Source organism: Takifugu rubripes, chromosome 15 (assembly GCF_901000725.2).
Source record: "Takifugu rubripes chromosome 15, fTakRub1.2, whole genome shotgun sequence".
Taxonomy (NCBI): domain Eukaryota; kingdom Metazoa; phylum Chordata; class Actinopteri; order Tetraodontiformes; family Tetraodontidae; genus Takifugu; species Takifugu rubripes.
Window position 1 is genome coordinate 12,345,576 of NC_042299.1, and position 25,677 is coordinate 12,371,252.

General features: G+C 45.0%; 2 protein-coding genes across 10 annotated transcripts in view; both read left to right on the top strand.

Annotated features, from left to right (window-relative positions):
- The first annotated feature begins 742 nt into the window (after nucleotides 1–742).
- omgb (oligodendrocyte myelin glycoprotein b) lies at nucleotides 743–13,673 on the top strand. The gene is made up of 6 exons (XM_011611652.2): nucleotides 743–940; nucleotides 1,046–1,165; nucleotides 1,853–3,982; nucleotides 4,538–9,198; nucleotides 10,270–10,452; nucleotides 12,795–13,673. Exons 3-4 carry the CDS (start codon nucleotides 3,975–3,977, stop codon nucleotides 5,709–5,711), a joined length of 1,182 nt encoding a protein of 393 aa, XP_011609954.2. The 5' UTR covers nucleotides 743–940; nucleotides 1,046–1,165; nucleotides 1,853–3,974; the 3' UTR covers nucleotides 5,712–9,198; nucleotides 10,270–10,452; nucleotides 12,795–13,673.
- The window catches only part of msi2b (musashi RNA-binding protein 2b), a 182,195-nt gene continuing 169,986 nt past the window's right edge, over nucleotides 13,469–25,677 (top strand). For 8 of the 9 annotated variants that reach the window (XM_029848482.1, XM_029848483.1, XM_029848481.1 and 5 more), the window contains exons 1-5: nucleotides 13,469–13,672; nucleotides 13,998–14,038; nucleotides 14,338–14,419; nucleotides 14,969–15,053; nucleotides 24,162–24,203. In XM_029848482.1, coding sequence (XP_029704342.1) covers nucleotides 13,611–13,672; nucleotides 13,998–14,038; nucleotides 14,338–14,419; nucleotides 14,969–15,053; nucleotides 24,162–24,203 — 312 coding nt within the window. In that variant the 5' untranslated portion in view covers nucleotides 13,469–13,610. Of the gene's footprint in view, nucleotides 13,673–13,705; nucleotides 13,869–13,997; nucleotides 14,039–14,337; nucleotides 14,420–14,968; nucleotides 15,054–24,161; nucleotides 24,204–25,677 lie in introns of those variants that run through there. The other variant, XM_029848485.1, reaches the window with a different exon arrangement.

Consider the following 25,677-nt stretch of genomic DNA (forward strand, 5'->3'; position numbering starts at 1 on the left):
GCTGATAACAAAAGACAACCAAATGAGGCAACGGCGCTCTCCTGCCCGGACCGCCGCCGCCGCCGATAAGAGCAGCAAGGTCGCCCAAAGGTCCCGGTATCTCTGACACAATGAGGCGGCAGATTGAGGAGCTGGGCGTGATGTTGGCGGATGCTGCTGCGGCGCCGTGCTGAAACAATGCAGCGTGGACCATCTTAAACTGGTGGGACTGGTTTCTTTGGCTGCTCTCTCATCATCTGCACCTACACAGGGCCTTTCTTTTCACCACTTTTATATTGCATTGGGACTTTCCATCACTCTAGAGGGGTCTATTTTCTTCATTCTTCTCCTCTCACTTCCACTTTACGCGTGATGATGCCGCCCTTCTTATTCAAATCAACGTGGAAATTCAGCTTGCTCACAATCGTGCGTTTTGTTTTGTTGTTTTTTATAGAGCAACAAAATGGGGTTTTGGCACAGTTGCATTTGTGCTGAACATTAGATGAAAATCAGAAAATATGTGATGGAACCCCTTTCAACCTGTCACTGGAGAACATTTCTGTAGAAGCTGCGCTGCAAAGACTTTTATTAAACGGCCGTTCAACTGCAATGGTGAAGGATTGTGGTTTGGACTAAAATAAATCACCACTGAGACAGACGCGTCGGTGAATCGTTTTAAATAAAACGCCTGTGGGTGGCAGGAAGACGACAGGGTTATTATAAACCGTGTGAGCGCTTGTCAGCATGTCAGTGTATGAAAGAGGAGACCTGTGACAGGCCTTAAAGACAATGATAAAAATAAAGAATGGCAATTTGCTGCTTTGCTGCTTTCGGGTGCAAGCCTTGCAATTTCTAACGGCGGCGGGCCACGCAGATCGTCCCACGGATCTCTGTGGAATTATGCAAATGTTCCATTTGATGCAGCTGTGGATGCACCAGGAGCAAACCTCTCTCCAAAACGGTCGGATGGGTTGCGAGCTTTCAACCTGCATCTGAATGTTTCTTTACAATTTAGACCAAACACACATCTGTGACCAGAGTCTACCACTTCCTTGTCTCGTTATAGACCAAAAGGGGAAGCAGGAAGCCAGCAGGCCGCGCAGGCAGCAAGTACAACACACTGGTCTTCTCACATCAGTCAGAGCGCTCAGTTTGGTGGAAGAGTTAAATCAAGATCGTCTCTAATGTAAGTGATGGAGTAAGACTTCCTTTACAAGAGAGAAAAATGTATTTTTTCCTGCTAACAGCCTATTTATTTTATGTTATGCATTAAATATCAAAGTGTTGTATAGGCCTTTTTTTAAAAAAAAAAAAGGGGGGAAAAAAAGCAAAGATCCAAAGAAAATTTAGGGATTTAAAAAAAAAAGAAGATAAACTTTTATTTTCTCGTGTTTACTTTTAAATTCATCATTTCAGGAGTTTCTCTGAGAGGTCGATCTCAGAGGGTTTTTCCGGGTGAAGGTTTTTTAAATGCTATTTTATAAAGTCTTCTTCTGAATTGTGACATTAATGTAAAATGTCTTTTAGCGTTTTTCCTGTTATTTTGTGCTCCGATTTTTAATTCGATTTGAAAAACCAGAAACTGAAAGATGTGCCTGCCCCGCCCTGCTGCCGGCATCCATGACATCCGATTATTCAACATCACTGACATTTACAACTAGTAAACTTATCAGAACGTATTGTTTGACTCCGCTGGTGCCCAACTGATCCTTTTATCATGGATTCTTTCATCTCTGGCCTCCTGTTCTGCTGTCGTGTCCATGCTGAGGAGCAATAATGAAGCGTCTGAGATGTAGCTTCAAAACACAGAGAATTCAAACGTAATCATTGCATGGATGACTCCTGATCAATCCGTCTCTTCCTGTCCTCTCAGAGATCACCATGCTTGGCCTCCTGGTGTACGCCGTCCTCTTCAGCAGAATTCAGCTTCACGTAGTGAACTGTGATCTTGGGAATGAAACACAACCTTATGTAAACACAGCCGGAACGTCGGCTTCCACCACAGTCCAGCCATCAACGACGACCAAGTTATCCCTCTCCACCTCCACATACCATGGAACCTCAGCAAAACCCCCACAACAGCCCCAATTCTGCCAACTTTTCAAAGATGGAGATTGCATCCTAGTGTTGATAACTGGGGGATTGATCATAGCCTGCACGGTCCTGATCCTTTCCACCCTGATTTTGGCCGGGAAGGTGTGTTTGCTGAGCAAACGCCTCAGCGCTCTGAGCAGCAACGTTGACCTCAGCAGCCACACGGGACACACGAGGGAGGCCAACGTGAAGGAAAGCAGTCTGTGGGAGAATGAGCTGAAGGAGGGCAGCATGCTAATGGGTGACCACCTGCAGGAAGACGGCACCGAGGAGGCGGCGGCAGAGAAGGTGGAAGACGCTTCGCCTGCATCTGCTGAAGACTCATCCCACCCAGCACCACAGGGAGAGCCGTCTGAGGGCGGAGAGAAAGATGAAAAAGATGTCGTGTAACGTGTGCACGCACCCGTGTGTGTGTGTGTGTGTGTGTGTGTGTGTGTGTGTGTGTGTGTGTGTGTGTGTGTGTGTAAACAAAGGGTTTTCTCAACCCCCTCTATTTCCCATAACCCTAAATTAGGATCTTTGACTGCTTTTTCTTTTTCTTTACTCTGTAGTTAATTTTTATGCCAATTTTGAATTTAGAGAGCCAAACTATCCCAAGCATCTATGCAAGTTTAATCTTTACAGGCCTGACATTTGGAGGATGTTCCGAACACTCGTTGACACCAAAAATGGGGTCCGTGGTGCGTTGTGTTCAGGAGTTTGTTCATGTTGCCTTAGCGTGATGGATGCAGACCTTTCAATCGCCCCCAAAGCTTAGAGTCGTGGGTGTGTGTGTGTGTGCGTGTGTGTCCAGCACAGTGAAGCACATGTGTTAAAAAGCCGGAACGTCATCATCTTTTCATCTTCTGAAACTTTCACTGTGGGTTTTTCAGCCGCACGGGCGGCAGTTTTAGTCACGATTGTTCACCATCCACGTGCCAGCGTTTGCATTTTAAACCCTTTTCCTGAATTGCGTAAAAAGGTTTATTAAAAAAAAATCAAATCACCAATCACCGTGGGCTTTTCTTTCCATAGCTGAAAAGGACTAAAAATAAAACTATTGCATCATAAATTAAAATCATGACATATTTTAATTTTGTCAAAAGGGGAAATCTCACAGAGTTGAACATTTATCTGATTTTCCCTTTTAAATCTCTTAACTGCACTCACAGTTTAACATTTAACATCTATCACACTGACTCGGGGTAAAAACACGTCATCAAGCCAAATCTTTTTTTAAGGCATTCCCTCAGTGTATCCCCCGGCAACAGCAGGAGCATTCCTCGAGCTTCCAAGAATTAAGAGTTGACACGATGACTGAGCAAAGAAAAGGAGAGAATGACGCAACTTGTCGTCTCGGCTGCGATCTCGGAATCTGAATCTGGTGCCTCCTCATTTGTGCGACTCACATGTTGGACATGTGCACCCTAATGGGCACGAGCGCTGTCAATGAGAAGGTGAGGAGAGGACAGGCAGAGCTGCCCGGGCTGACTGGAGGGACGTCCGGCAGGAGAAAGCTCCGGAATCAGAGCAGGGTGATGCAGTGTTTAATGTGCTGTAGTTTAAGTGCAAAGAGCGCCAGGACTCCCTCCATTCTGTGCTCAATTACTCCCCTTCACACTCCTTCCGAACACCCCACCACCAGCAGCCCACCCCTCCCTGGCTTCAGCTGCATACTAAATCCACAGTCTGCAGTGCTCGGTGGCGCTCACCAGAAGGGACCCAGATCAAACAGCCTGAGGGTCTGACCTCCAAAACTCCGAAGACAAGTTAAAAAGCAGCGGCTGGAAAAGTCAGCGAGGGCCAGGCTCCGAAGCTTTCAGGTGTTTCTCCTGGGCAGCCACAGCTGATCCCGACCCTGAAGGGAGGAGAAGAGAACGGGGTTCAAGGCAGTGGACGGGAAGCAGAAGGAAAGTAGAAGGATGAGAAGGTGAGTTACGGATGCCTTAAATGTGTTTTTCTATCTACCCCACCCTGCACGCACACACACACACACACACACACACACACACACACACACACACACACACACACCCTCTGGGAGCACGAGACTGACTGTTTCGACAGCGACTAAGCACGCAAAGTGATGTCCTGGAAAATTACAACAGGGGTTTCTCTTCTTTTATCGATGACGGGTGTTTGAATAGACTAGAAAATAGTTCCCTGCAGAAGTTAAACACTATAAATACTGCGTACATTGCCCTAAAAATCAGTTGTGTAGTGTCTATGCTTCTTTGGCAACCATTTTAAGTCTAATATCCTCATGTTTTTCGTTATGGATGTATGTGAGTATCGTGAGGAGCAGAGAGAGATGGAAATAATCAAGCACCAGCAATATCAACATTCATGTACAATCTAGTCTGGTGTTCATTATCCGAACGCGCTGCAGATGTCTCTTTCCTCTTACAAGGTTCTTTGTAGGGTTCACTGAAACGGTGTAGGACGAACCCTGACGTCTCTGTCTCCTTGTGTTCCCTTTGAACAGGCTTGTTCTGCCAAACACTGGTCCAAGTGCGGCACTTCTGGAGCTGCTCTGCGTGTTGCTGTCCTGCTCACAGGCTCTGGCTGAGTGTCCCTCGGTGTGTTTCTGCAGCAGGAACCACCGGGATGTGGACTGCTCCTGCAAGGCCCTGAGGCGCTTGCCAGACGGCCTGCAGCTCAACATGGTGTCCTTAAATCTGTCCCACAACCGATTTCTCAACCTGGACGGACAGCTCACGGTCTACACCCATTTACGCTTCCTCGATTTGTCTCACAACTGGCTGAGCCACTTGCCCGCCGGCCTGCCGCGCTCCCTCTGGCAGCTCCATGCCTCTTCCAACCGCCTGAAGTCGCTGAGCAAGAACGACACGGTGCACCAGTGGAACCTGCGCCTCCTGGATCTGTCCGCCAACAGGCTGGAACGCACCACCTTCATCAACAACACCCTGACCAGTCTGAGCCTGCTGAACCTGAGCCACAATCACTTCTGGACCATACCCACCAACTTACCTGTCAATCTGAAGACCATTGATCTGTCTCACAACTTCCTCTTCCTGGTGTTGCCAGGCTCTCTGGATCGGCTTCCCAGGCTTGCTCACTTCCATCTGCACCATAACCGGTTTTCCACGCTGCCCTTTGGTGCCCTGGACAAGTTGGTGTCCCTCAGTGTGGTGACCCTCTGGGACAACCCCTGGGCTTGTCACCAGTACGGTAACATCAGCTACCTTATCTCCTGGTCCCAGCAGACCCCTGCCAATGTCCTGGGCTGCCCCTGCTCCACCCAGCCAGTCTGTGGAGGGCTGCACCTTGGCAGAGGCGAAGGGCAGCATTATGCCCACATGCCCACTGAGGCAAATGTCACTGAATGGTTGCATTTTTCTTCTTCTTCTCAGCCAAACACTCCATCCACTCCCAAAGGGAGCAGTTGTGCTCCACGCCAGCCCCTCACATCCACCCCCAACGTGTCAGTCAGCAGCAAAAGTAGTCATCAATCAGTAGAAGATTGGCTTTTTACAGAGAGGTCCTCCACCCGAGTGAAGAAGACACCCACTCTTGGCACCAGGAGGAAGAATCAAGCCATTCCTAACAGCAATGCTCCAAACTTCACAACGGGCTGCTTGCTCTTTCTTCTGCACCAGCTGGGGCTTCTGCCCTTCCTTCAGCAGCATTTCCTCTGAGAAGCTGAAAACAGCTGTAATGACGCTTATTATACACACGATGGCACTATACCTTCAGCTATAGGCTATTATACGCTGTAACCTGGGGCAAATCTGCAACTACTTTTTAGGCTAGCCGCACTTGGACCTAAAAATGTCTCTAGGAGATGTCTTTGGTGTCCATCTTCTTACGCCAATCACCAGCAATATGTTGTATAAATTTAAATATTGCAAATATAAATGTTGCATGTGTGATTATCAGAGTACAACAAAGATTGGATTGAAGGGGAAATAGATGCAAAACCTTTTACTAACAAGTGCTGTTTCTGTATTGCGATCACAGCTCAGACTTAAGTGTCCTTCATGATTCAGTGCTGCTTATGAAAATGATCTGCATGGAGATTCCTGGAACGTTTACCTACTGCTGCAGTGCATCAAAGCGCACAGAGGCTTATTTATATTAAATGTTAAGATATTCCAATGTTGATTGCATTGAGCATAAATAATAGTGTTGTGGCAGCAGAGTTGTGCTATTCAGAAATATCTGCCTGTGGAAATAAAAAGCTGCAGATATAATAGGAAGTGCTCATCAGTGCACCCTGTTTGATAAACCCTGGATGACCGGCACACCGGGGAACCCTTTATGTACAGTAAAGTAAAGTTTGTTGAATAATTTGCATAATTTTGTAACAATTTTTGACTCAGCTGTTTTGTCTTGATATCGTCTAAAGGTCAGGGAATCAGCAATTTTCTGTTAGTTAGTATTCAAACACCTCTCCTGGGTTGACACGGGTGTCAACCCCCTTCTCCGCTAACGTAGTCATTTAATTAGCTGGCGGCCATTTGTCCGAGTTCCTCCTATCCACGGAAGAAGGAATCCACTCAGAAAAGCTTTTCTTCGGCTGACAGTTAATCATACCTGGAAACTGCCCAGAACAAACATCACCTTATCTGTCGGAAGTTGTGCAACCATCCCATAATAGTTTGCTGCGTTTGTAAAAACCTTTACGTATGTAGAAGCATGCCGCGCAACTCAAAATAGAGCGCTCTTTCAGTGGGGACTGTCTTTCTGATGCACTGTAGAGCAGACAGGAAAATGCACCTGCTGGAGGATTTGTCACCTCTTAGCGCCGTCTGACACAAAGACCCTGGTGAACAGGTGATCTGGGAAAAGCCACATGCAAATAGGTGAGATCCCCCCCCCCCTGCAGAGCCAAGGTAGGTAACAAACCATAGCTGAGTGTCAAAGCAGGGCAATAAAGACGCCATTGTTAAGATTTGCTGAATGTAAACAAGAAATCAAAGTGACAACGGATGAGCACGTTTAATGTAAGTGGCAGTTTTGTTTGCACACAGCCTTCAAACTGAGAAACACCTGCTGAATAAATTGTGAGTATTTATAGCTTAGCAGCAGAAGCCAAAACAGAAAGAAACTTGTGGTTGGCACACAGTTTATTTATAAGTATGATTCAACACTCAGTGAGTAAAGTGAGTTTCATTTCTCCTGTCTTCAAGTCTCAGCGTCTCTGTTCTACCTTTTTTTTAAAAATCAGCATAAGGTGAGATCAGTGAGCCGCTCAGATATTATTATCGCACGGGAACGAACATCCCGTTTAATCATCATGTCATTCATTCAGCCTCCTTTGCTTTTAATGGCATTTCCCAGAGCTAATCTATATTTTACTCTCTGTAGTTTGTAGACTGGCCGTATGTTTTATAAATGCTTGTCTCTTTTAAGCAGCAGAACTGGAAAACTCTTCCAAGTACAGCACTCACAGTACCAGCGAGCCGGCCTATTTGCCAATTATCCTCTCTGAAGACAACATGGAGTCATGTCAGATTCCTCCTCTGGCTCTTCCTAATAACTGACAAGGTGTAGAAGGCTAGCATCATTTACTGCTGCCATGCCTCCCCTCATCATCTCCCCACCCGGGTTGTTGTGAGTGAGCTGCCTTCGTGCTTTTAGCCATGTTCAATAACACTCAGCGTACTTCTTTATGTCCTGGCGTGTCCTTGTTCATTTAACCCCCCCACCAGGGTTATGTACCAGCATGTGCTGTAAATAACACACTCTCATTACAGGTTTCTGTGTCTACTTTGTGCTTTTATTGCAAATGTTTTTTTTTCATTCATTTGCTCGAATAAAAAAAAGAGGTGAATTTGATCCCACTCTGCACAGAAATCAAGGTCAAGTACACCAGTTGGAGTATTAAACTGAGCCTCTTTATGCGCACTGCTCCCTAAAGACGTACAACCCATTTTACAACCTACATCAATTCACACGTGGACAAAGACACATAAACACGAATGACATCAGAGCCTCCTCTAATGTACTGGAAGTGCCCCCCCCCCGTGGTGTCGGGTTACAAAACTCTTCATTTAACAGAACAAGCCAGATTTTAACACACCTAAACTCCATCAAATGACCTGACTAAACCCAAATAAATGAATTTTCCAGTCTTAAACCACCTCCTCCCCTCAAAACATTATGTTTAAAATAAGGAACCAGAAACAAATGGACACGACACGTTCTTTGAGCCAAGAGAAGTGTTTTCCAGTCGTGCCGCTGATCAGCTGAAAGGCAAAATGTGTATAAAAAAAATCTGGAAGAAATAACAAGGTGTACTCCAGCGGCCGGAAGACTGATGAGACAGGCAAAATTCTCCCCCTGCAGCATAGCGGGGGGAGGCTGAGTGTATCTCTCCCGCTCTCGTCTCAATGGCACAGACGAGGCAAGGTCAGTGTTAAGGTCAGTGGTTGCAGAATAGGAAGTGGTTGGCAACTGAGAAAATATATGGTGGCAGCCAGTTAGGCAAAAAAAAGAGAAAGAAAAGCAGACAGAGACAGAGAAGGAGAAAAAAGAGAATTGGCTGGTAGAAAACAGCAAATGAGCCACACGACAGAAAACACAGCTTTGCTGTTGGGTCCAGACTGTTTATTGTGTCCTTGTCTGGAAGATTTAAAAATATATCTGGCGTATTGCACACGCAAACAGAATTAGAAATGAAAAACTGAGCATTAATGCACGTTAAGCTTGTTTTTTCACATGTCACCCCCCCCCCCCCCCTGCAGCAGGAAAAATAGCCTCGCACGCGGGTGTTTTTGTTTGCACCGTGACAAAAAGAAAGTCAAAAATTCGCATCATAAGCCAGGAAACACCGAGCACAGCTGCTCTGCTGGAGATTGGAATGAAATAAGCCTCCATGCACATGGAGGGTGGAGGACGTATGTACATACGTCTTACAGCTGGGACAGCGCGGAGGGAGTTAGACGCCACTTCCTGTCTCAACAGAGCCCTGCAAAAGGCCGACCTCGGCGTCTCTCCCCGGCTGCTGACTGTTGGGGCGATAGGATGGCTCCTCGCGGTGCTTTAATGCCTCTCGTCATCATCTGTGACACACAGCTCTCCCTCTCTCCATCTCCCTCACTCCGGAGTCGTGCAAACAGCAGCCGGAACATTCCGGGGAGCAGCGGGGGCATGAGCTTATCTCCCAACCCAGTGGAGCAGGTAAACGATGTCGTCATCACCCAGTTGTGTTGAAGCCTGATTGGTCTAAAGAGCCCCCCATGCAAATGGTCTTTTATTAGTGAGGTCAAGAATGCAGATCCTCAGGCTGCGTCTGTGTTCCTGAAAGGGAAATGTCTGCCGTCCCAGTCATTCTGGAAGACAGTTCCCTTCCTTCGCGCTCATTTTAATCTGTGATCCTTTGGGCTGCCTCCAGGTTTGCCACAGTTTTAATTTGCAAGGATAATTTTCAAGCACAGAGAAGCCTTGTGCGTTTTAGGATATTTCAAAATTCAATATTACAGTTTCATTTTTTAATAATGTGGATGTCTGAATATCACAGTGGCCCATTTACCTGGAATACTAGTTCCTGGCCTCTGGCACAGCTTAATTAACTCATCTGTGTCGTTACAGAGGGCATAATGTTTGGGAGGGGTGTGAAAATCACTCAACGGCAGAACTCCCGACTGATCTAACTTCAAACGCTCTCTCCGTGTGGCGCCGATTGTGCACATTAATCTGCAGATATCGTGATCAGTCAACACACAAGTCATTGACGTGGAAAAGGGGGGGTGGGGGTAAATGTTACTCCTTATGCAGCTGTCTCAAACGGACGCCAACGTGGCGCTAAGTTAGTGTGGGCAGGATGAAAGAGCAGGTAAGGCTGCAATTTGGTGGCTGGCTAATTCCTGAGATAGGCCTGTCAATTATGCATGTTTCAGTCTGGAAGAGAGACGGAGCGAGAGACAATTTGTTCACATCTGAAGCCTCCTCCGCAGCGTTTTTCTCTGGGATCTGAATCGGGGCCGTAGCGGGCCCTCCAGAGGAAAGCAGGAATCACCTCATCTGCTGCGATCACAATGAGATCTCTCTGAAAATTCACAGGCTGAATTGAGCAGCATCTCTGGGGGGGGGGGGGGGGGTTTGAGGCACATTAGGGTTAATCAAGGCCGCCGGTTGGCGTTTCCTGGGTTGGTAGATGCACGTCGGATTCTTCAAAACTGGTGATGATTCAGAGGGTGCTGGATGGCCACAGCCTTCTCCTTTAAGTCAACACTTGCATTTGTTTTTCAGGGTGTGTAGAACGCACGAGGAAAATAACAGACATTGGACATTCCGCGCACATTCCAGGAGGGGAGAAACTGGTTTCAAAGAGCAATTTCTCCAAGGTCAAGAGAAGATTCAAAGGCTGTAAAATGATTACTGCAACAGGAAACAGGATGCCTCTGCTGAAGACAGCATCTCATGACACCGCCTGTGAGTCTGTTGCTTCTCTCACTTTCTTTTCCCCTCTCAGCTCATTCGCACGCCATCAAATCTACTTCCCTCTCGATCCGCAAATCCTCCAGTTTTCATGCAATGACTTGCTTTTTTGGGGGCGGTTCTGCCTGAGGTTTCCTCTAGAGAGGAGCGACTCTTTCAGCACTCAACTCAAGCCTCGGATCTTGAGTCAATCCATTTCTTTAAATTCCTCATCTGATCAATCATCATGTCGTCTTTAACAGCTGCCGCCATTGCAGATGCTCCTCACTTCAGGGAGGAAATTTGAAAGTAGTGAAATGCAACCTTTTTATTTCCTCCTGGGCGGCCGCTGCACGCGCAGCTGCTCTGAGAGCAGAGCTGTCGGAGCACCTAAAGTTGCTTAAAGAACGATAAACATTTTAGGCACTTTCATCAGGCGCTAGTGGCTGCCCAGATTAAAGGAGAACACAGCTCAATTTAAAAAAATCCATGCATGTTTCTCTTTCAATCAGCCTGAAAAAGGCCCACACCTCGATTTAGTGTTGCCATTTTCGGAGACGTTTGATGAAATATTTGTTGCAAACTTCGATTCTGAATAAAATAACATCCGCCCGCTTTGGAGCCCCGGTATTATGGGTTCAGATCTGGTTTACGAGCATCACACCTAGCTTACCTTCTCTTTCACACTTGCCTTTCCTCCCTTTGCAGCATGACAACAGTGAGCACCAGGCCGTGGCAACAATGTTCAAAAAGCAGAATAATTCACAACTGTGCTGCATAAAACAAATGTTCCTCTTCATATGTTAAATCCACTGTGATTTCTGCTCACCTTTAAAGCGCGGTCTTCCTCAGAAGCTCATAATCCTCCTCATTTTATACCCTCCCGCCTGTTTCTCCCCGCAGATGCGCGGCTAGATACGACATATTTACACCAGTGCTGTAAGAAACTATCACACATCTGACAGGTTTCAGTAAAAATACAACACAGAAATCCACTTCTGGACATCATGAAATGGTATCAAATGGACCAATAATGCAAAAAAAAGTGGAATAAATTATCAAGTTCCATGCAAAGGGTTCATATTTCCATTTTTCCCTGACACACCAGTGCTAGACGCAATTGCCAACAATTGCTTCAGCACCTTGGTTTCAGAGATACAGACAGCTGCAATGTGGAGTGTCTCCTATCTAATGACAGAGTTTTTGCTGTTAAACTGTCAGAAGCGCCGTTGTTTGGGCTTTATCTAAGTCATTGTTTCAAAAACATGCTGCCTGGACAGATAAGAAATTCCCTCTAGTAGCGCCCTGAACAGCCAGCACACAGAGGCCTATTAAAAAGACCAAACCGCGCTGAATGGGAATAATAAAATAAGATTATGTCACGTTTCATATGCATTGTTGTCTGTGTTCTTGCTCTGAGATGAATGTAAATGACATTTTTATGCACTTCATCAATATAGACACATTTTTTCCAATAATAACCCCAACGTATGTACGCATATTCAATAATTTCTCGCCATGCCCTTCTTTTTCTTTTCTTTTAAAAAAAAAAAAGCATTATATGCATGCAGTCAGCTAATCTCTACATTCATTGTGCAGAGCAGCATGTTACAGGTCATATACATTAGAAGATCTATAATTACTCCGATATACACATGAATAACGTACATTATAGATTCCGGGGGGAAGATCCTTTGTTGGCTCTGATAATGAACATTAGGTCTGACCTCGGGGTCAGCTACAGATGTTCAGTGTGTTGTCCTGGGACCTTCTCAGCAGGATTTAAATCAGTTAGAACACAGATTTCCCAGTTTAGAAGAGCTCGATAATGAGAATACGGCTCCTCTGGCTATGGCTAGAAATGTTTTAATATCATATGCAAAGCAATTCATACACACAGGTAAGTGTTACAATTGTGCAACTCCCTCAGTTTAGAGTTGAAAAATATAAACAGCAATTAATCACCGAAAAACACCGAATAATTTCATAAGTTTCATACAGCAGACGTGTAAATAATCAAAGGAAGGAGTAAATCAGTTAATTAGGATAATTTGTTGCGTGCCAATCAATTCAGTTTAGGAATGTGCCACATTTCCTTACGATCATTTTATACCCGGGTGTGTGCTCCTGTGTGCACGTGTGCATTTGAAATGCTTGAAATGTTTTGCTATTTTGTGTTGCTTGCTTTTAGCAAAACACTTTATGTTGCTTGTTGCTTGAACAACAAACAACAAGCAACGCAAAGCAGTTGATATTGTTTTGATTGCAAATATTGGACCGCGTATTAAGTCTACATCGCCCCCTGGTGGTCGGCAGTGGTACATCACTAAATCCCTCCCCTATTTTTTTTGGGTTAGACATAGCTCCCATCGACCTGAGCTGAGGTTGTCATGGTTATCTCTTTTCACGGTTTACGCCATAGAAGTGGTCTGAAATGACAAACACTGCACAAACAGCCCGATCTGGAGACGTGTGACACCAACACGTGTTACACAATTAACGCCACAGGTATTGTCTGTCCCCCCACCCCCCCCCACACACACACACACTTTCCCTCTATTTTTAGTAATCCAGGATACACAAACTATCGCTATTACAAGTTGCCTATTGTTTGTGCAACAATGATTTTTTAGATTAATACTTCCTAATCCCAGTATACTGCAAATATGTCCGTGCAAACTCCAATCACCGCACTTTGTTTAGAGAAAGAGAGAGAGAGAGAGAGATAGAGAGAGATCTACATCTGATATCTCGAACGCCTGAAATAGACTGTAAACACACATAAAAAAAAGAAAAAAGAAAAAAAAACAGCGGATAAAGTTTTTGTGTCCGCCGATTTAGAAGAGCAATAAGCCACTCTCATCTCTAGTGGCTTATTTCCTAATTAAATGACAAATGGAGGGGGGTGGGGGGAGGGGGGGTTGCTTTGCAGATTGCTTGAATTGACGTCAATTGGATTGGTTAGGTGACAGCGGCAGGCTCCGCCCCCTGTGGGCCAAGGTAGCGCATGCTAGGAGAGGGAGGAGGGAGCAGGGGGCTGAGCTGATCCCACGTGTGACGCTTTCATTCCCGGCTCAGTAATATTCTCATAGCGGGGCTTTGCATATCTCCTGGCCGTATCTGTGTGTGTCTGTCACTGTGACTGTAGTCCCAGCCTATAGTTTGAAATAGATATGGAAGGAGACGGGAGTCAAGCCACATCCGGAAGCCTAAATGATTCACAACATGACCCGGGGTAAGATTTTTTCTCCATTAAACGCCAAGGTACGTCTTTTTTTGCATGTTACAACATCTTGGAGAGGACTTCGCCTGCCGTGCCGGATTCGTCCCCCAACAGTACGCACTTAAAGCGGACTCTGCTGCCAGATGCAGTTTTAAAGAGCTGAGCTTCGTGGCGAGAGTAGCCTCCCCCTCTCTCATGGAGATAGACTGTAATTACTGAGCGCGACTGTGTTTCCATAGTCTTCCTTTATCCTTTAAGGTCGCTTTTAGAAGTAGTTAGTCGTCAAAATGGCCGAACTGACATCTGGACTCACTTCTGTTGTGTTTTCCCCTTACAGTAAAATGTTTATCGGTGGCCTCAGCTGGCAAACCTCACCAGGTGAGAATCTTATTCTGTTTTACGGCGGATTTGGTGTTGTTTTGCGGCTGGGACCGAGTGCTCGCTGTAGCTGCTGGCGGCGTATGTGCGAATGTGCACCGTGCAGGAGTGTACTGTATGGGATATCTCACCAGTGTGTGCGCACGATGTTATTTTTGATCTCCGTCCATTCTGAAGTCCTCTATTCGACCCCTACGCGCATCGCGGGGTGTTATTTCCCCCCCCTCAGAAATACAGTGACAAACAGCGTGGCCACATGTTTCTGTCAAATAACCCGACATATTTTCCTCTGTTCACAGACAGCCTTAGAGACTATTTTAGTAAATTCGGAGAAATAAGAGAATGTATGGTGATGAGAGACCCCACGACAAAGCGCTCAAGGTAAACGCGTTTTTACTTTTCCTTTCCCGGTGCATGTAGCGATATCGCTGACTTTGTCCGTGTTTGCTGTTAATCCAGCGCGCCCGCGCGTGCGTGCGTGCGTGCATGCGTGTGTGTGTGGCGCTGTGTCCGCGCGTGCGCGCGCGTCGGTGTGTGTCCCCGGGTGCGCGCGCCTGCGTGTGGTTTCACACAGCAAGCCAGATAAGCTTAAACGCTCACTGCTGTAAAGCTGCAGCCGAACGCAATTTGACATTGACTTTGTGACTGCAGCACAATGTTGCTGTAACGTCGCCTCATGTTGGGAGACGGCAAATAAAGACGAGCCGCGTCCCCACTTTGTGCTGGCAAAGCTGCTCTCGGACCTGGACTGTGCCAATTATGAACACGGATCCAATAACAATAATAATGATGATGATAATAATAATAATAATAAGGTCATGTGTAACTATGCCTGCGTTTCTAAAGCCTGTGCGTTTGCATTTTAAAGATGTGCCTGTTTGAATATTAACACTGTTGTTGTTTTTGCCCCCCCCCCTTCTTGTTTTCCAGAGGATTTGGGTTTGTTACGTTTACAGATGCTGCCAGTGTAGATAAAGTCTTAGCTCAACAACACCACGAATTAGACTCAAAGACGGTGAGTTCATTTTGGCCACACTTATCGAAGTGTTTTTATTGTTATTATTATTATTGTTATTATTATTATTATTGTTATTATTATTGTTATTATTGTTATTGTTATTATTATTTATTTTTTGCCCTGCCACAACTGGTGGCACATCTTCCCCCCTCCCTCCCTCCCCCCCCTGCCAGGCCTTATTAGGGTGCACCTCTAAGTTTAACAGAGCGGGTAGGGCAAGGTCACGTTCGTGGGCTAAGAGTGCGATGCTTCTGTCAACACTGCGTTTAGCAATAAAACGCAACTGCGGGGAGACTGTGCGTTCACTCTGGGTCCTGCGGATGAATGGGGGCGGACACGCCCCCCTCTCGCAACTACATGTGTAGCGTGCACATATCTCGTGTCTGGCTGAAGGACGTGCTGTATCAGGCCTGCAGCTTTGCACTGTTGCACGCCCGGTGCTGCGCTCTGCAATAGCGGTTGTGAAAACAACACACACACACCCACATATGTGCACACACACATTCTTGATGTGATGATGTCATACAAAGTGGAAGAAATCAAAGTGAAATGACTAAATGCTACAGTAGCTAGCGTTGATGACATAAATGAAACTGCTTAACAGCGGCCATTGACTTATTTATACACATTTCATTTTAATCTCAATTGTTTGACTGTCGCTTTTTTAAGGCGTGGAACTATTTTGGATTGTTTTTTAAAGCGCGGCGGGGAATGAGTTATTGAATATGCTAATTGTTTTTGAGAGATGTCAGCGATGATGCATTACGAAATGTTCTGCTTAAATTGTATTTAGTGGGAGATGATATCAGGTGCGTCTAATTAGTTTTAAAAATGGAATAATGCATTTTGTGGGAGCTGCCCTGGATCAGCCATCAAACAAATAAAGAAGAGGGACTTTTTTTTTAATTCAAACTTTGGAAGCCGAATCCTTTGTGCTTTAGATGGCAGTATACAGCCTCCAAACCTGTGCGTGTGTGTGTGTGTGTGTGTGTGTCTACGTAACAATCGGGCTTCCTGAGTGACCACCAGATGACAGAGGCATTATGGGTAATATAGTCTAGTGTCTGCTTGTTTCACTGTCATGTGATAAAGGGTTATTAAACATAGGCAGGTTGATTTTTGAATTACTACCATTATTCTCAATTATCTTTCTGACTGCAAGCCCTGGTATTTTCTTTTGAGGGTGTGCGTGAACCTTTCATGGCAGCGTTGCTATTTTTAAAGTGATTATCAGGCTCTCGGTTGTCTGGATCATTTTTTTGAACAGCTCAGCTACGGAGGCCTGTCGGAATAGGTTCATGTGTTCAATATTTCCATTTGTCCCACCACCAGTTGCAACATTGTTGATGAAACCAAGGGCATATGGGTGTAAAATAATTGGGTCTTCCTCCGTCCGTCGGACTCCTGCTGTCGTGGTCTTAAAATCTCTGGTGGGTCTCACTCAAACCTGCGGCATCCATGCATTTGCTGTGTTTTGTATTAGCATCAACGGCATTATTGTGCTGCGGGATTAAGGCCAGTGAGGACTCACAGAGCTGCCTCTGGTGTGAATCAGCAAATATAGAGAGGGAGATAAGGTTCAGGGCTCTCAAATGACTAATGAGTTTGAGTCCAGTCAGTACCAGTGAGCAACGTTGTGACCAGGTTCGGTTGGTCTGAAGCTGCACCAGCTCAAGCAGCGGAAAACTTTGCCACAGCCTGGCAGCAGCTGTACCCTCTATATCTGAAGGTTGGGACAGGGTTGTGCAGGGAAATGGATTTATTGCTGCTTTACATACACCTCCAGTCTTTTAATGGGCGATATGTGTAAATAGCTGTAAAAAACCCCGTTACATTTAATTTTTTAAACACTTCTATTAAAATATTTACTGGATTTCACCCTGATGACCTCCTGCTCGTGCTATTGACTCAAAATATATATTTTTTGGGGCGGAATAGTCGGTTGCAAACTAGTTTATTTACCCCCCAAGAACTTTTACGGATGGGAAACGAAATGTAATTATGAAAAAAACTAGTATATTATGGATCCGTGTGCCTCTTTGAGTTGCACATTCCGTCCAGAAAGCCTGAAACTTTCACAGCGCATCAAAGTTGCTGTTGGCTTTATTTAATTTATGGCAGTCATACTGTATGTCACACTCTTCAGATTTGACAGCACTTTACCGGGAAAACTGAAGACTGCCATTTGAAGGCCTGACATGCGATCATTATTTCCTCCGAGCCGCAGCCTTTGTCCACAGGCACTCCAGACTCCTCTAAAGTCGCTCCACATCTGTCCATACCTAATTGGGGAGGCACTCTGGCCTAGTTGAGAAACTTTCCTTTATCATGCTTATTGTTACCTGTCACATATTATCTTCCCTGAAAGAAAGAATGAAAGAAGAAGGAAAAAAAAAAAACGCTCTGGGAGTAGATTTCCTCTCAGAATTGTTTTTGTGATGTTTATGTTTTTATTAGATGGCATGCAGCGGAGAGCTGACAGGAAATGAGGCTAGAGAGTGGGCCAGATCAGGAGATATTGTGATTACACAGCCAGCATCTTAAACCATTACACCACCGCCAATAAATTGTTTCATGGCTTCTACGGAGTTTATACAGAAATGAATTTTGAGCAAGGTAGAAACATTTAATCCCCCCAGGAGACGTTCTTCGTTTTGTTTCTCCACAGTTTGTCTGTGAAGGCACAAACGAGAACGACATTGACGACATCACAAAGAAGTGAAGCCACATGTTTACGAGATGGATGCTCTAATCAATGGAGTGGCTGACAGCGTAATTGACATAGCAAAGCAAGTGTTGGCTCAAATACATGCAGAAATTGATATTTCCTCCCCGCTGCTGATGTGCTGCTGTTTATCATTCTGCAGCCAACCGAAGGGTTCAAACCTCAGGTAGCTGCCGACGCCATTTTCCTTCCTGAGGGTCGCCGCATTGGCCGCCCTTGTACAGTCTAATGTTCAACATCTGAATCCATCATACGTCTTATAAAATTGTAAAGAACGACGGCTCCAGTTAGACACTGGTGGACGGCTCTTCCTGTGTTGGGAGACCTCCAATATGTGTGTGAAAGACTGCTATTTCGGAAGCACTCAAGTGACTCTTTACGAGTAGTTTTGCCCTTTGTAACCTAAAAAAAGGGCTGAGTGGCTGTAAGACGTCCATTCAGACAGGAAAATTACATGTTTTTTTAATATATTTTCCTCATATGTCTGCCTTCAGCGGGCTCTATCGAGTGTTACTGGTCCATACCACAAATGCAAAAGGACCCCAGAATCGACGTGGCCCTCGCCAGTTCCCCTTCTTTTTGTTACTGTTTGTGCCACGTAAAAAAAAACCCAAATTCATTTCGCTCGTGCCCCGCTTTCTGTCCCGTTCCGAGAGCACTCCGACCAGCAGGAATGTGAGTGAGACATATGGGGAAGCACAGCCCGAGGCATTATAACACACATGCTGGTAATTCAGAACATATTTACCATTTTTCATCATGCTTTGTTCAGTTTGGAATTATGCTAGTCCGAGCATCTGTTCCCGAAGACTCCGCATTGTAACAGTCTGAGCAACAGCACGTCATTTATCATCCACTCGGAATAAGTCTAATTCGCATCCCCACGTCGTGCGTATCACCATGTTTTTAGTCCGGCGGGATAAACCCATAGTCTTGGGGCAATTCCTGCCTTTTATTAAATGACCCCCCCAGGTCAACATATACATGATGTTGCAGGTGAGACGGGAAGTAACCCGGGAGGACCGAGGGAGAACTGGCTGGATGAGCAGCTGCTCCGTGCGGATGTAATCGTATCGGTCAGATAGGGTTTGGAAGCAAAGCGGAATCAGTGAGCTGAACTCGTGACTGGCTCGTGTTTTAGGTGTAGCAGGTGCTCCGTCTTCTGCAGTTAATTATGGCTGACGGCATTATTAGTTCATGTTGTTTCTGTCTTTCGTCGCTACATACAGAGCAGCAGATATTTATCAACGTGCTAATGCAGTGTCTTTTGTAACACTTGCGAATCTGGATTATTCTCGTAATAGCATTGCATATTTTGGAGGGAAATGGGAAAAAAAAAATCCGCAGAATTTGCGTGGTGGGTATGACAATGGTAAAAAAAAAAAAGTCATTATTGATTTGAGGAGCGTAACAAACCGCCTTCTTGAGGTGTTATTCCACTGTGAAAATCGGTCAAGATTGACAGCAGCGATATGAAACATTTATGTTTTAATTTCTGGTCCGTTCCAGGCACACCTGTGGACCAGCTTGGGGGTGGTGGGGAAACTCTCAGCTTTGATCATTTTCTCCCTCCTTTTAGTTTAAACGCCTCACGGTGCAGATACGTCTTAAGCGTGAGTTTACCCGGGAGTCACATTAATGTATGAAATCCTTTTCTCAGATATGAACTAAAGATATATGCTGTTTCTTTGCCCTGATCTCCCACAGTGGCATGCAGAAGCGGCCCTCAGAGACCCCATGCTAAAAGGCTGTGGAAGATAAAACATAGTGGGGTGGGGATGGGGCTATTGCTCTTGGTCTGCTCTCATTTATAACGCTGACATATCAGCCCGTGTGATGTCTTTAGTGAGTGCGCTTTACTTCTGTGGGAGAGGACGTTTCATCACACAACACAAGGGTATCAAACTGTTCCTTTTGCTCACACCCCTTTTGTGATGTAAAGGGCCACGTCCTCCAGGGAGACGCAAACTAGCACCCCGAGGTTACGTCACCCGCCCCGGGGGCTTCTGTACGTCCCGTTTCCCCGGTAGGGCCTCGTCAGTCGCAATTTGACGCGCACGTCACCAAATTGTCTTAAAGGCAGTAATTGAAGAGCTTTTAAAAAAAATGGTACCGTATTAAAACCACATAGCAAGAAGCATTCTGGAGAGGCAGTGGAAGAACATAACACTCACACTGCATCAATAGAAAAGCAGATGGTGCCAACAGTACACCCACATTTAACTGCAAGACCGACTGTAAATCACAATGTCTGTTTACCTGACGTCCCAAATAAATGCACTTTAAACAACATTCTCCATGTTTTTCTTATATAATGATCACCATTATTGTAAAGTTAATGTTCTTGCAGGATAAAAGTAAACAGGCTGGTTTTATTTTGTTGGCGGGGGGGGGGTTCAAAGCCATCATTTTGCTGTCTTGCTGTTAACAAATGTAAACAATCACATAGTGTGTGTAGCAAAATACACGCTGTATCATTTCTATCCCACGTTTTCCATAAAACAGGCCGAATCCTGACAAGCATCGCAATGCTTCTTGATTCTGATTGATGATTCTGCCGTTGAAAAGTACCATAATTCGGGAGTTTTTCTGAGCTAACTCGCATAATAAGAGCATCTGCGCGATCAATGCCTTTCTTTATGCGCCTCATCGTCACTCTCTTTGTTTGCATTTGTCAAATGTAAAAACTAGCTGAGGTAACAGATGACGGCGCTGCTTTCACGCACAAGCGTAGATAATGTAGTTTTAAATTGTAGCCTGCCCTATTGTTTACTGTATTGTGCTTGTTTTTGTTGGTTTCTGCATTAAATAATAAAGTCAGTGGTTGGTTTGGATTTGCTACGTCTTAATTATCTTAATTCCACAGAGCAACTTCCATTTGCAGTCGGCAGCTGAGGTTTTGGCATTTTTGAGCGCTGTGATATTGGGGATCTGGCTCCGCTCAGAGCGCTTCTGCATCCTCCTGCTTTTACTCTGTAAAGAGCGAGGCAGCATCGTGGGGATCAGCTGCAGATCTTCTCAGTTGCACATCAGTCAAGCCAATCAAAGCCAAGTTCATTTCGCTGCCTCTCAATAATGTTTACGGTCTCAATAACCTTCATACTCCGGCGTGAACGCAATAGATTCTAGGTGTCTACGCTGATTTGAGCAGCTAATCTGGCAACAAATAAAACTTAATGTTTAAAGGTGAAGAACATTTATATTCAGGGCAGATTCTTCCAGCGCCAAGTCTGGTTTCTAAATATTTATGTGCTGTTTAGGTTGTCAGCTGATGCTTGCACGATAAAGACGTTTCTCGCAGAGGGGTTAATAAAATACTTTTACTGCCATGATGCGATATCTCACAGATCCAGCCGGATGGGCGCTCTGTCTTTGGACCCCACGCTTATGTCTTCATCTTTTAATACACAGTGTTACAGCAGCTCTGTCCTGCTTGGATTTTAACATGCGCTCTCCTCGTGATTTGTGACTGGAGCGTTTCTTTCCACCAAACTGCAGACTGTCTAAACACGTTGCCTTCAGTTGAAGATTAATGTACAGAAAATTACAGCGCGCCTAATAAAACCGCAGTTCCTCCTGAACGAGCAAAATAAATCGCAATTTTCCATTAATATTAACAGGCTAATGTGTCTTATGCAAATAAGCGAAAATGGACCGGAATGTCGAACCTTGATGGTATGTGCAGGTTACATTCCAAAAATGTTTAATTTGTGGTTCAGTGAGGTCCGTATCTGTGCGGGAGGCGCCGGCGGATGTAATGTGCCTGTCGTTAGGCTCCTCTGCTAATGAATGTGCGGGTCTGAAGGGAAACAGTTGCTCTACCTGCCGTCCTTATAGTCTCCCGTTACTTTCCGGAGCTATTCATCATAAGTTGTGACCTAAAAAGGTGCAGCTACAGCGTTTCTCAGAAGGGTTCGTTCGTAAGTCCTCGTTGCCTAATTTGGGTGCATTGCTGTGATTTTACAATCTGCAGTATTATGGCCTCATTTAACACAATTGGGAGACTGTAATGGTCTCTTTTTGATAATTGTAATATTTTAAACTGACAGGAAGCTCTATGACCTCCGCGGCTGCTGTGTTAAACGCCTTCCTGCGCATGGTGATACTGGAAGCCTCTGACTGAATGGGAATTCTCAGCAGGACATGAAAACAATTAGTTTATGCTTCATAATGAAATGTAGTTTAATATGTTTTGTATAGGCTTGCAGAGGAAGATCTATTACCAAATACGGGACTTCAGTATTCAAAGCATAATGTGTTGTCTTTGCTCAAATAGGACACCCAAAATAATTGAGTTTGAATTGGTTATGCCTGGGGCTAAGTGCTAAAACAAATCTTTAAATGAAATTCATTACAAGCAGGGTTGCCCTACACAGGTGTTATTGAATTCATTTCTCATTTTGATCTGATTTAGAAAGATAAGGGTAATAATTGAGACCGACTGAAAGGATGACAATGACATTGCACATCACGGTTTCCCTTCAAACACATTAAAACGTAGCCGTTCTCATTGCCTTAATTGATCGGTGCAGATGGTGCGCTTTTTCCACTCGCGCTCCTTGATTCATTTTCTTTTCATTGTTTGTCGCAGCAGGAAGACGGCATCTTCTCGAATTCTATTCTTGAATAAGTCCATCTGTGCCGGGAGACTTTTTGGAATGCATGAAATTGGTATATAATTTGTAAACATTTCACTACGGCAGGGACATGCCCGGCTGAGCTTTTGTTTGAATCAGTCTTATCATATCAAAAAACCAAAATTACATAAATACCTCAGAAATTCTCTCTAGCATCAAAGGACCACAAATTTGAATAATAAACTGCTGTTTGAGATGGTTTCCTTTGTTGTAAAGGTTAGGCGGATGCGGCCACATACCTCCAGAGCACTGAAATTAGCCCCCAAAAATTAAGCTAATGAGATAACAAGCGCAAGATGGAGAATCCGGCTGATCTGATGCATCCTGCTGGTTATTTGGCTACGTCTGGAGGCGTCGCCGACCTCAGACTCTCATTTTCCCTCTGTCATATTCAATCAGCGATTCCTGCTGAAAACGCGTGCCTGTGTCGCCACCACGGCCGACAGGATGGCTGGGCTCGGTGTATCGGTGCATAACTTACACAGCGCAGGATTTAACCTTTTGGAGCGACCGGCCGCACAAGAAGAGAACACTGAGCCAACGCTCTGGGTTCTGAACAGTGGAACTGGTGATGCAGTTGTGTAAGCTGGTCGAAAAGAGGCTCGTTTACCGATAGATTAAAATATGTTGTTCCCCACAAATGAGGTCATTGGGAACTGAACCGACAACAAAGTGTTCCACTGCACCTTCACCGAGTGATAAAGGACATCGTTATCCCCCCTTCCCATTAAGGCCAGTGGGCTTTTTGAGAAAGAAAATGCAGGATACAATACCTACGCTGGCATTTCGAACAGTCCGGAACAACGGGGAAAATAAAACACCCGCGGTTCTGTGCTCTTCAGCGATGACGGCACGCGAGATGAAAGGCCGAAACACAGGAAGTAGATTTGTTGTAATTAGAATCAAAATGAAATCGCCTTAAATCAGCCACTCAGTCATTCACATGTGACATACGACGCTTTCCCGGCAGTGTGTTTGTATTTTGCAAGACAGCTTGATGATGAAAATAATCAGCTTGGTCAGTGGACCACATGCAGACCGCTCCTCTTGTGCTCCGTCAGCTGCCAGTCGTCTCCCTCTATTATTGAAACACTCAACTGATCAGACATTGGAAATGGAATTGGCAGTAGTAGCAACGTTACACTGAAGACACATGAACGTTGAGAGTCTTCCTACTTGGATTCATACATTTACATATAACACCTGCTGGTGCGTTGAGTAGTAGCCAGCCATTCAGGGAGCGCTCTTAAGTAACAACTGTGCTGTGACGTAAGCAATCGGAACAGAAGAAGTCGCGTCTCGTGCCAGTGAAAAGCATCTTAATTATATGATGCTAATCTTTAATTATACAAGAAGCACTAACCATTATCCATGGCTACTGGCAATGAAAAGCGGCTCCCCGTGCTGCAAGCCATTGTCTCCACAAGTGTAAACGCCAGATTTGCCAGCTGTGGGGAAAGAGAGGCAAATGCTGTTTTTATTTCACCTGGTTCCGTCCTCCATGGCCTAGAAGGATGTTTATATTTGCATGGTCTCGCATGCATCTTTCACCACCGTGCTCATGAGTGACTATATGACTATGAAACATTCATGCTGCTCTCAGAAAGCCACTATTTGCAGTATTCCTGAGCCTGCTCTCCCGTCTTTCTGTGGGCTCACGGCGAAGAGAGACATTTTTCATTGCCTTACAATATCACATCTTCTCTGTTAATAACTCTCTTGCTATTCTTTTCTCATTCTCAGATTGATCCTAAGGTTGCCTTTCCCCGTCGCGCCCAGCCTAAGGTAAGAATAAATTGGTCACTGACCCTGCTCAAAGAAAATGATTATGTCTCACGTCAGCAGCTTACCTAATTTTGTGTGTTCACATGGCAAATATAAAGAGCCACGGTTGTCTCTCTGTAGAGCAATAGCCGTCGTTCTCACCCTGTATATTTTGTCTGAACAAAGTAATTAAACTTAGTCATACAATACTGCCACACATTTACACAGGATGAACGTTGAGGTGGTGTTGTTTTACCGCACTGTTTTATACCTTCATAAGGATGTTAACGCTTCTCTTTGCTTGCCATGCCTGAGTATAGCTGTTTTAAATGGCAAAGTTAAAAAAAAGCAACCAACCACTCCCTGAATAATCGTGTAATTTTGGCCAGTTCCCCTCCTAACATTCGGCTTTATTGCACCTAAAGCAACTGAATATGTCTTTGCAGAAGGTTTTTCCAACGTTTCTGAAAGCTTTAACCTGTTGTGATGGGGGAGAATTTGTGAAATCAACATCTCAGATTTGGAAGGTGCGCATTAGCGTAAAATGACGGTGGTATATTGCGGAGTGAATAGCTCAGCGTTAGCCTGGCTGAATTTGTTAGAAATGAATGGCGCCTTGTCACTGACAGTGATGAATTACATTTGTGGGCTGAATTATGTCTATTGAGTTGTTTTCTGTAGCTTTTGCTGCTGAGTGGCGTTGGCTGACGTGTGATTTAGAAATATCTTTAATTGTGGCGCGATGAGAAATAGTTACAATTAGCATTCAAAGAATAGATGATTGAAACAAGAAGCCAATCACACAGGAACTGTCGTATGAGCTCCTCATAATGCGCATTATCTTTCTCTTTTCTTGATTACTGGTCTCGAGCAGTTCAATCGACAATTAAATATTCAGCGTGTGCAGATGGTGCTGTGGCGTATTCGAGGTCTTTGTTGACGTGCCCTCTCACACCATCCCCCGGTTTGATTCTGCAGGCTGTGGCACAGCACAGCACCGCGCCATTCAGCATCACTATCAGGGCTTTTACCACCCAAACCAGGTGGAAATCGATAATAGATTTTCTCCTTCCCAGCGGATCAGAGAGGGATATTGTTAAAGAGTTGGTCAGGTTTCAAATGTAGAATTGGCAGTGCGAGCTTTCAAAGCCGGAGCACATGGTGACTTAAGGATATCGGCATATGGTTGAAAAACTACCAGCGTTTCTCCACACTCCTCACACCGCCAGTATATCACTTTTAACTATTGCTTCTATTTTGTGCAAGTTAAGGTCAGGGGTACAGTAAAACAGCTCTGTGTTCTTCCAATTTTAGAGCAGAGAGGAAAGTCCTGTTTAGATTTGTTCCCAGCAATGAATCAAGGAAGCTGTATTTGGCCATTTGCAATTCCATCTTCCTCGATTCACAACGTAAAATAGTGTCACCGGTAATAGCGTGTGTGCCATGGCAAAGACCCCGTGCCAATGGCTATCGGGCAAGCTTGTTAGAGAAGAAA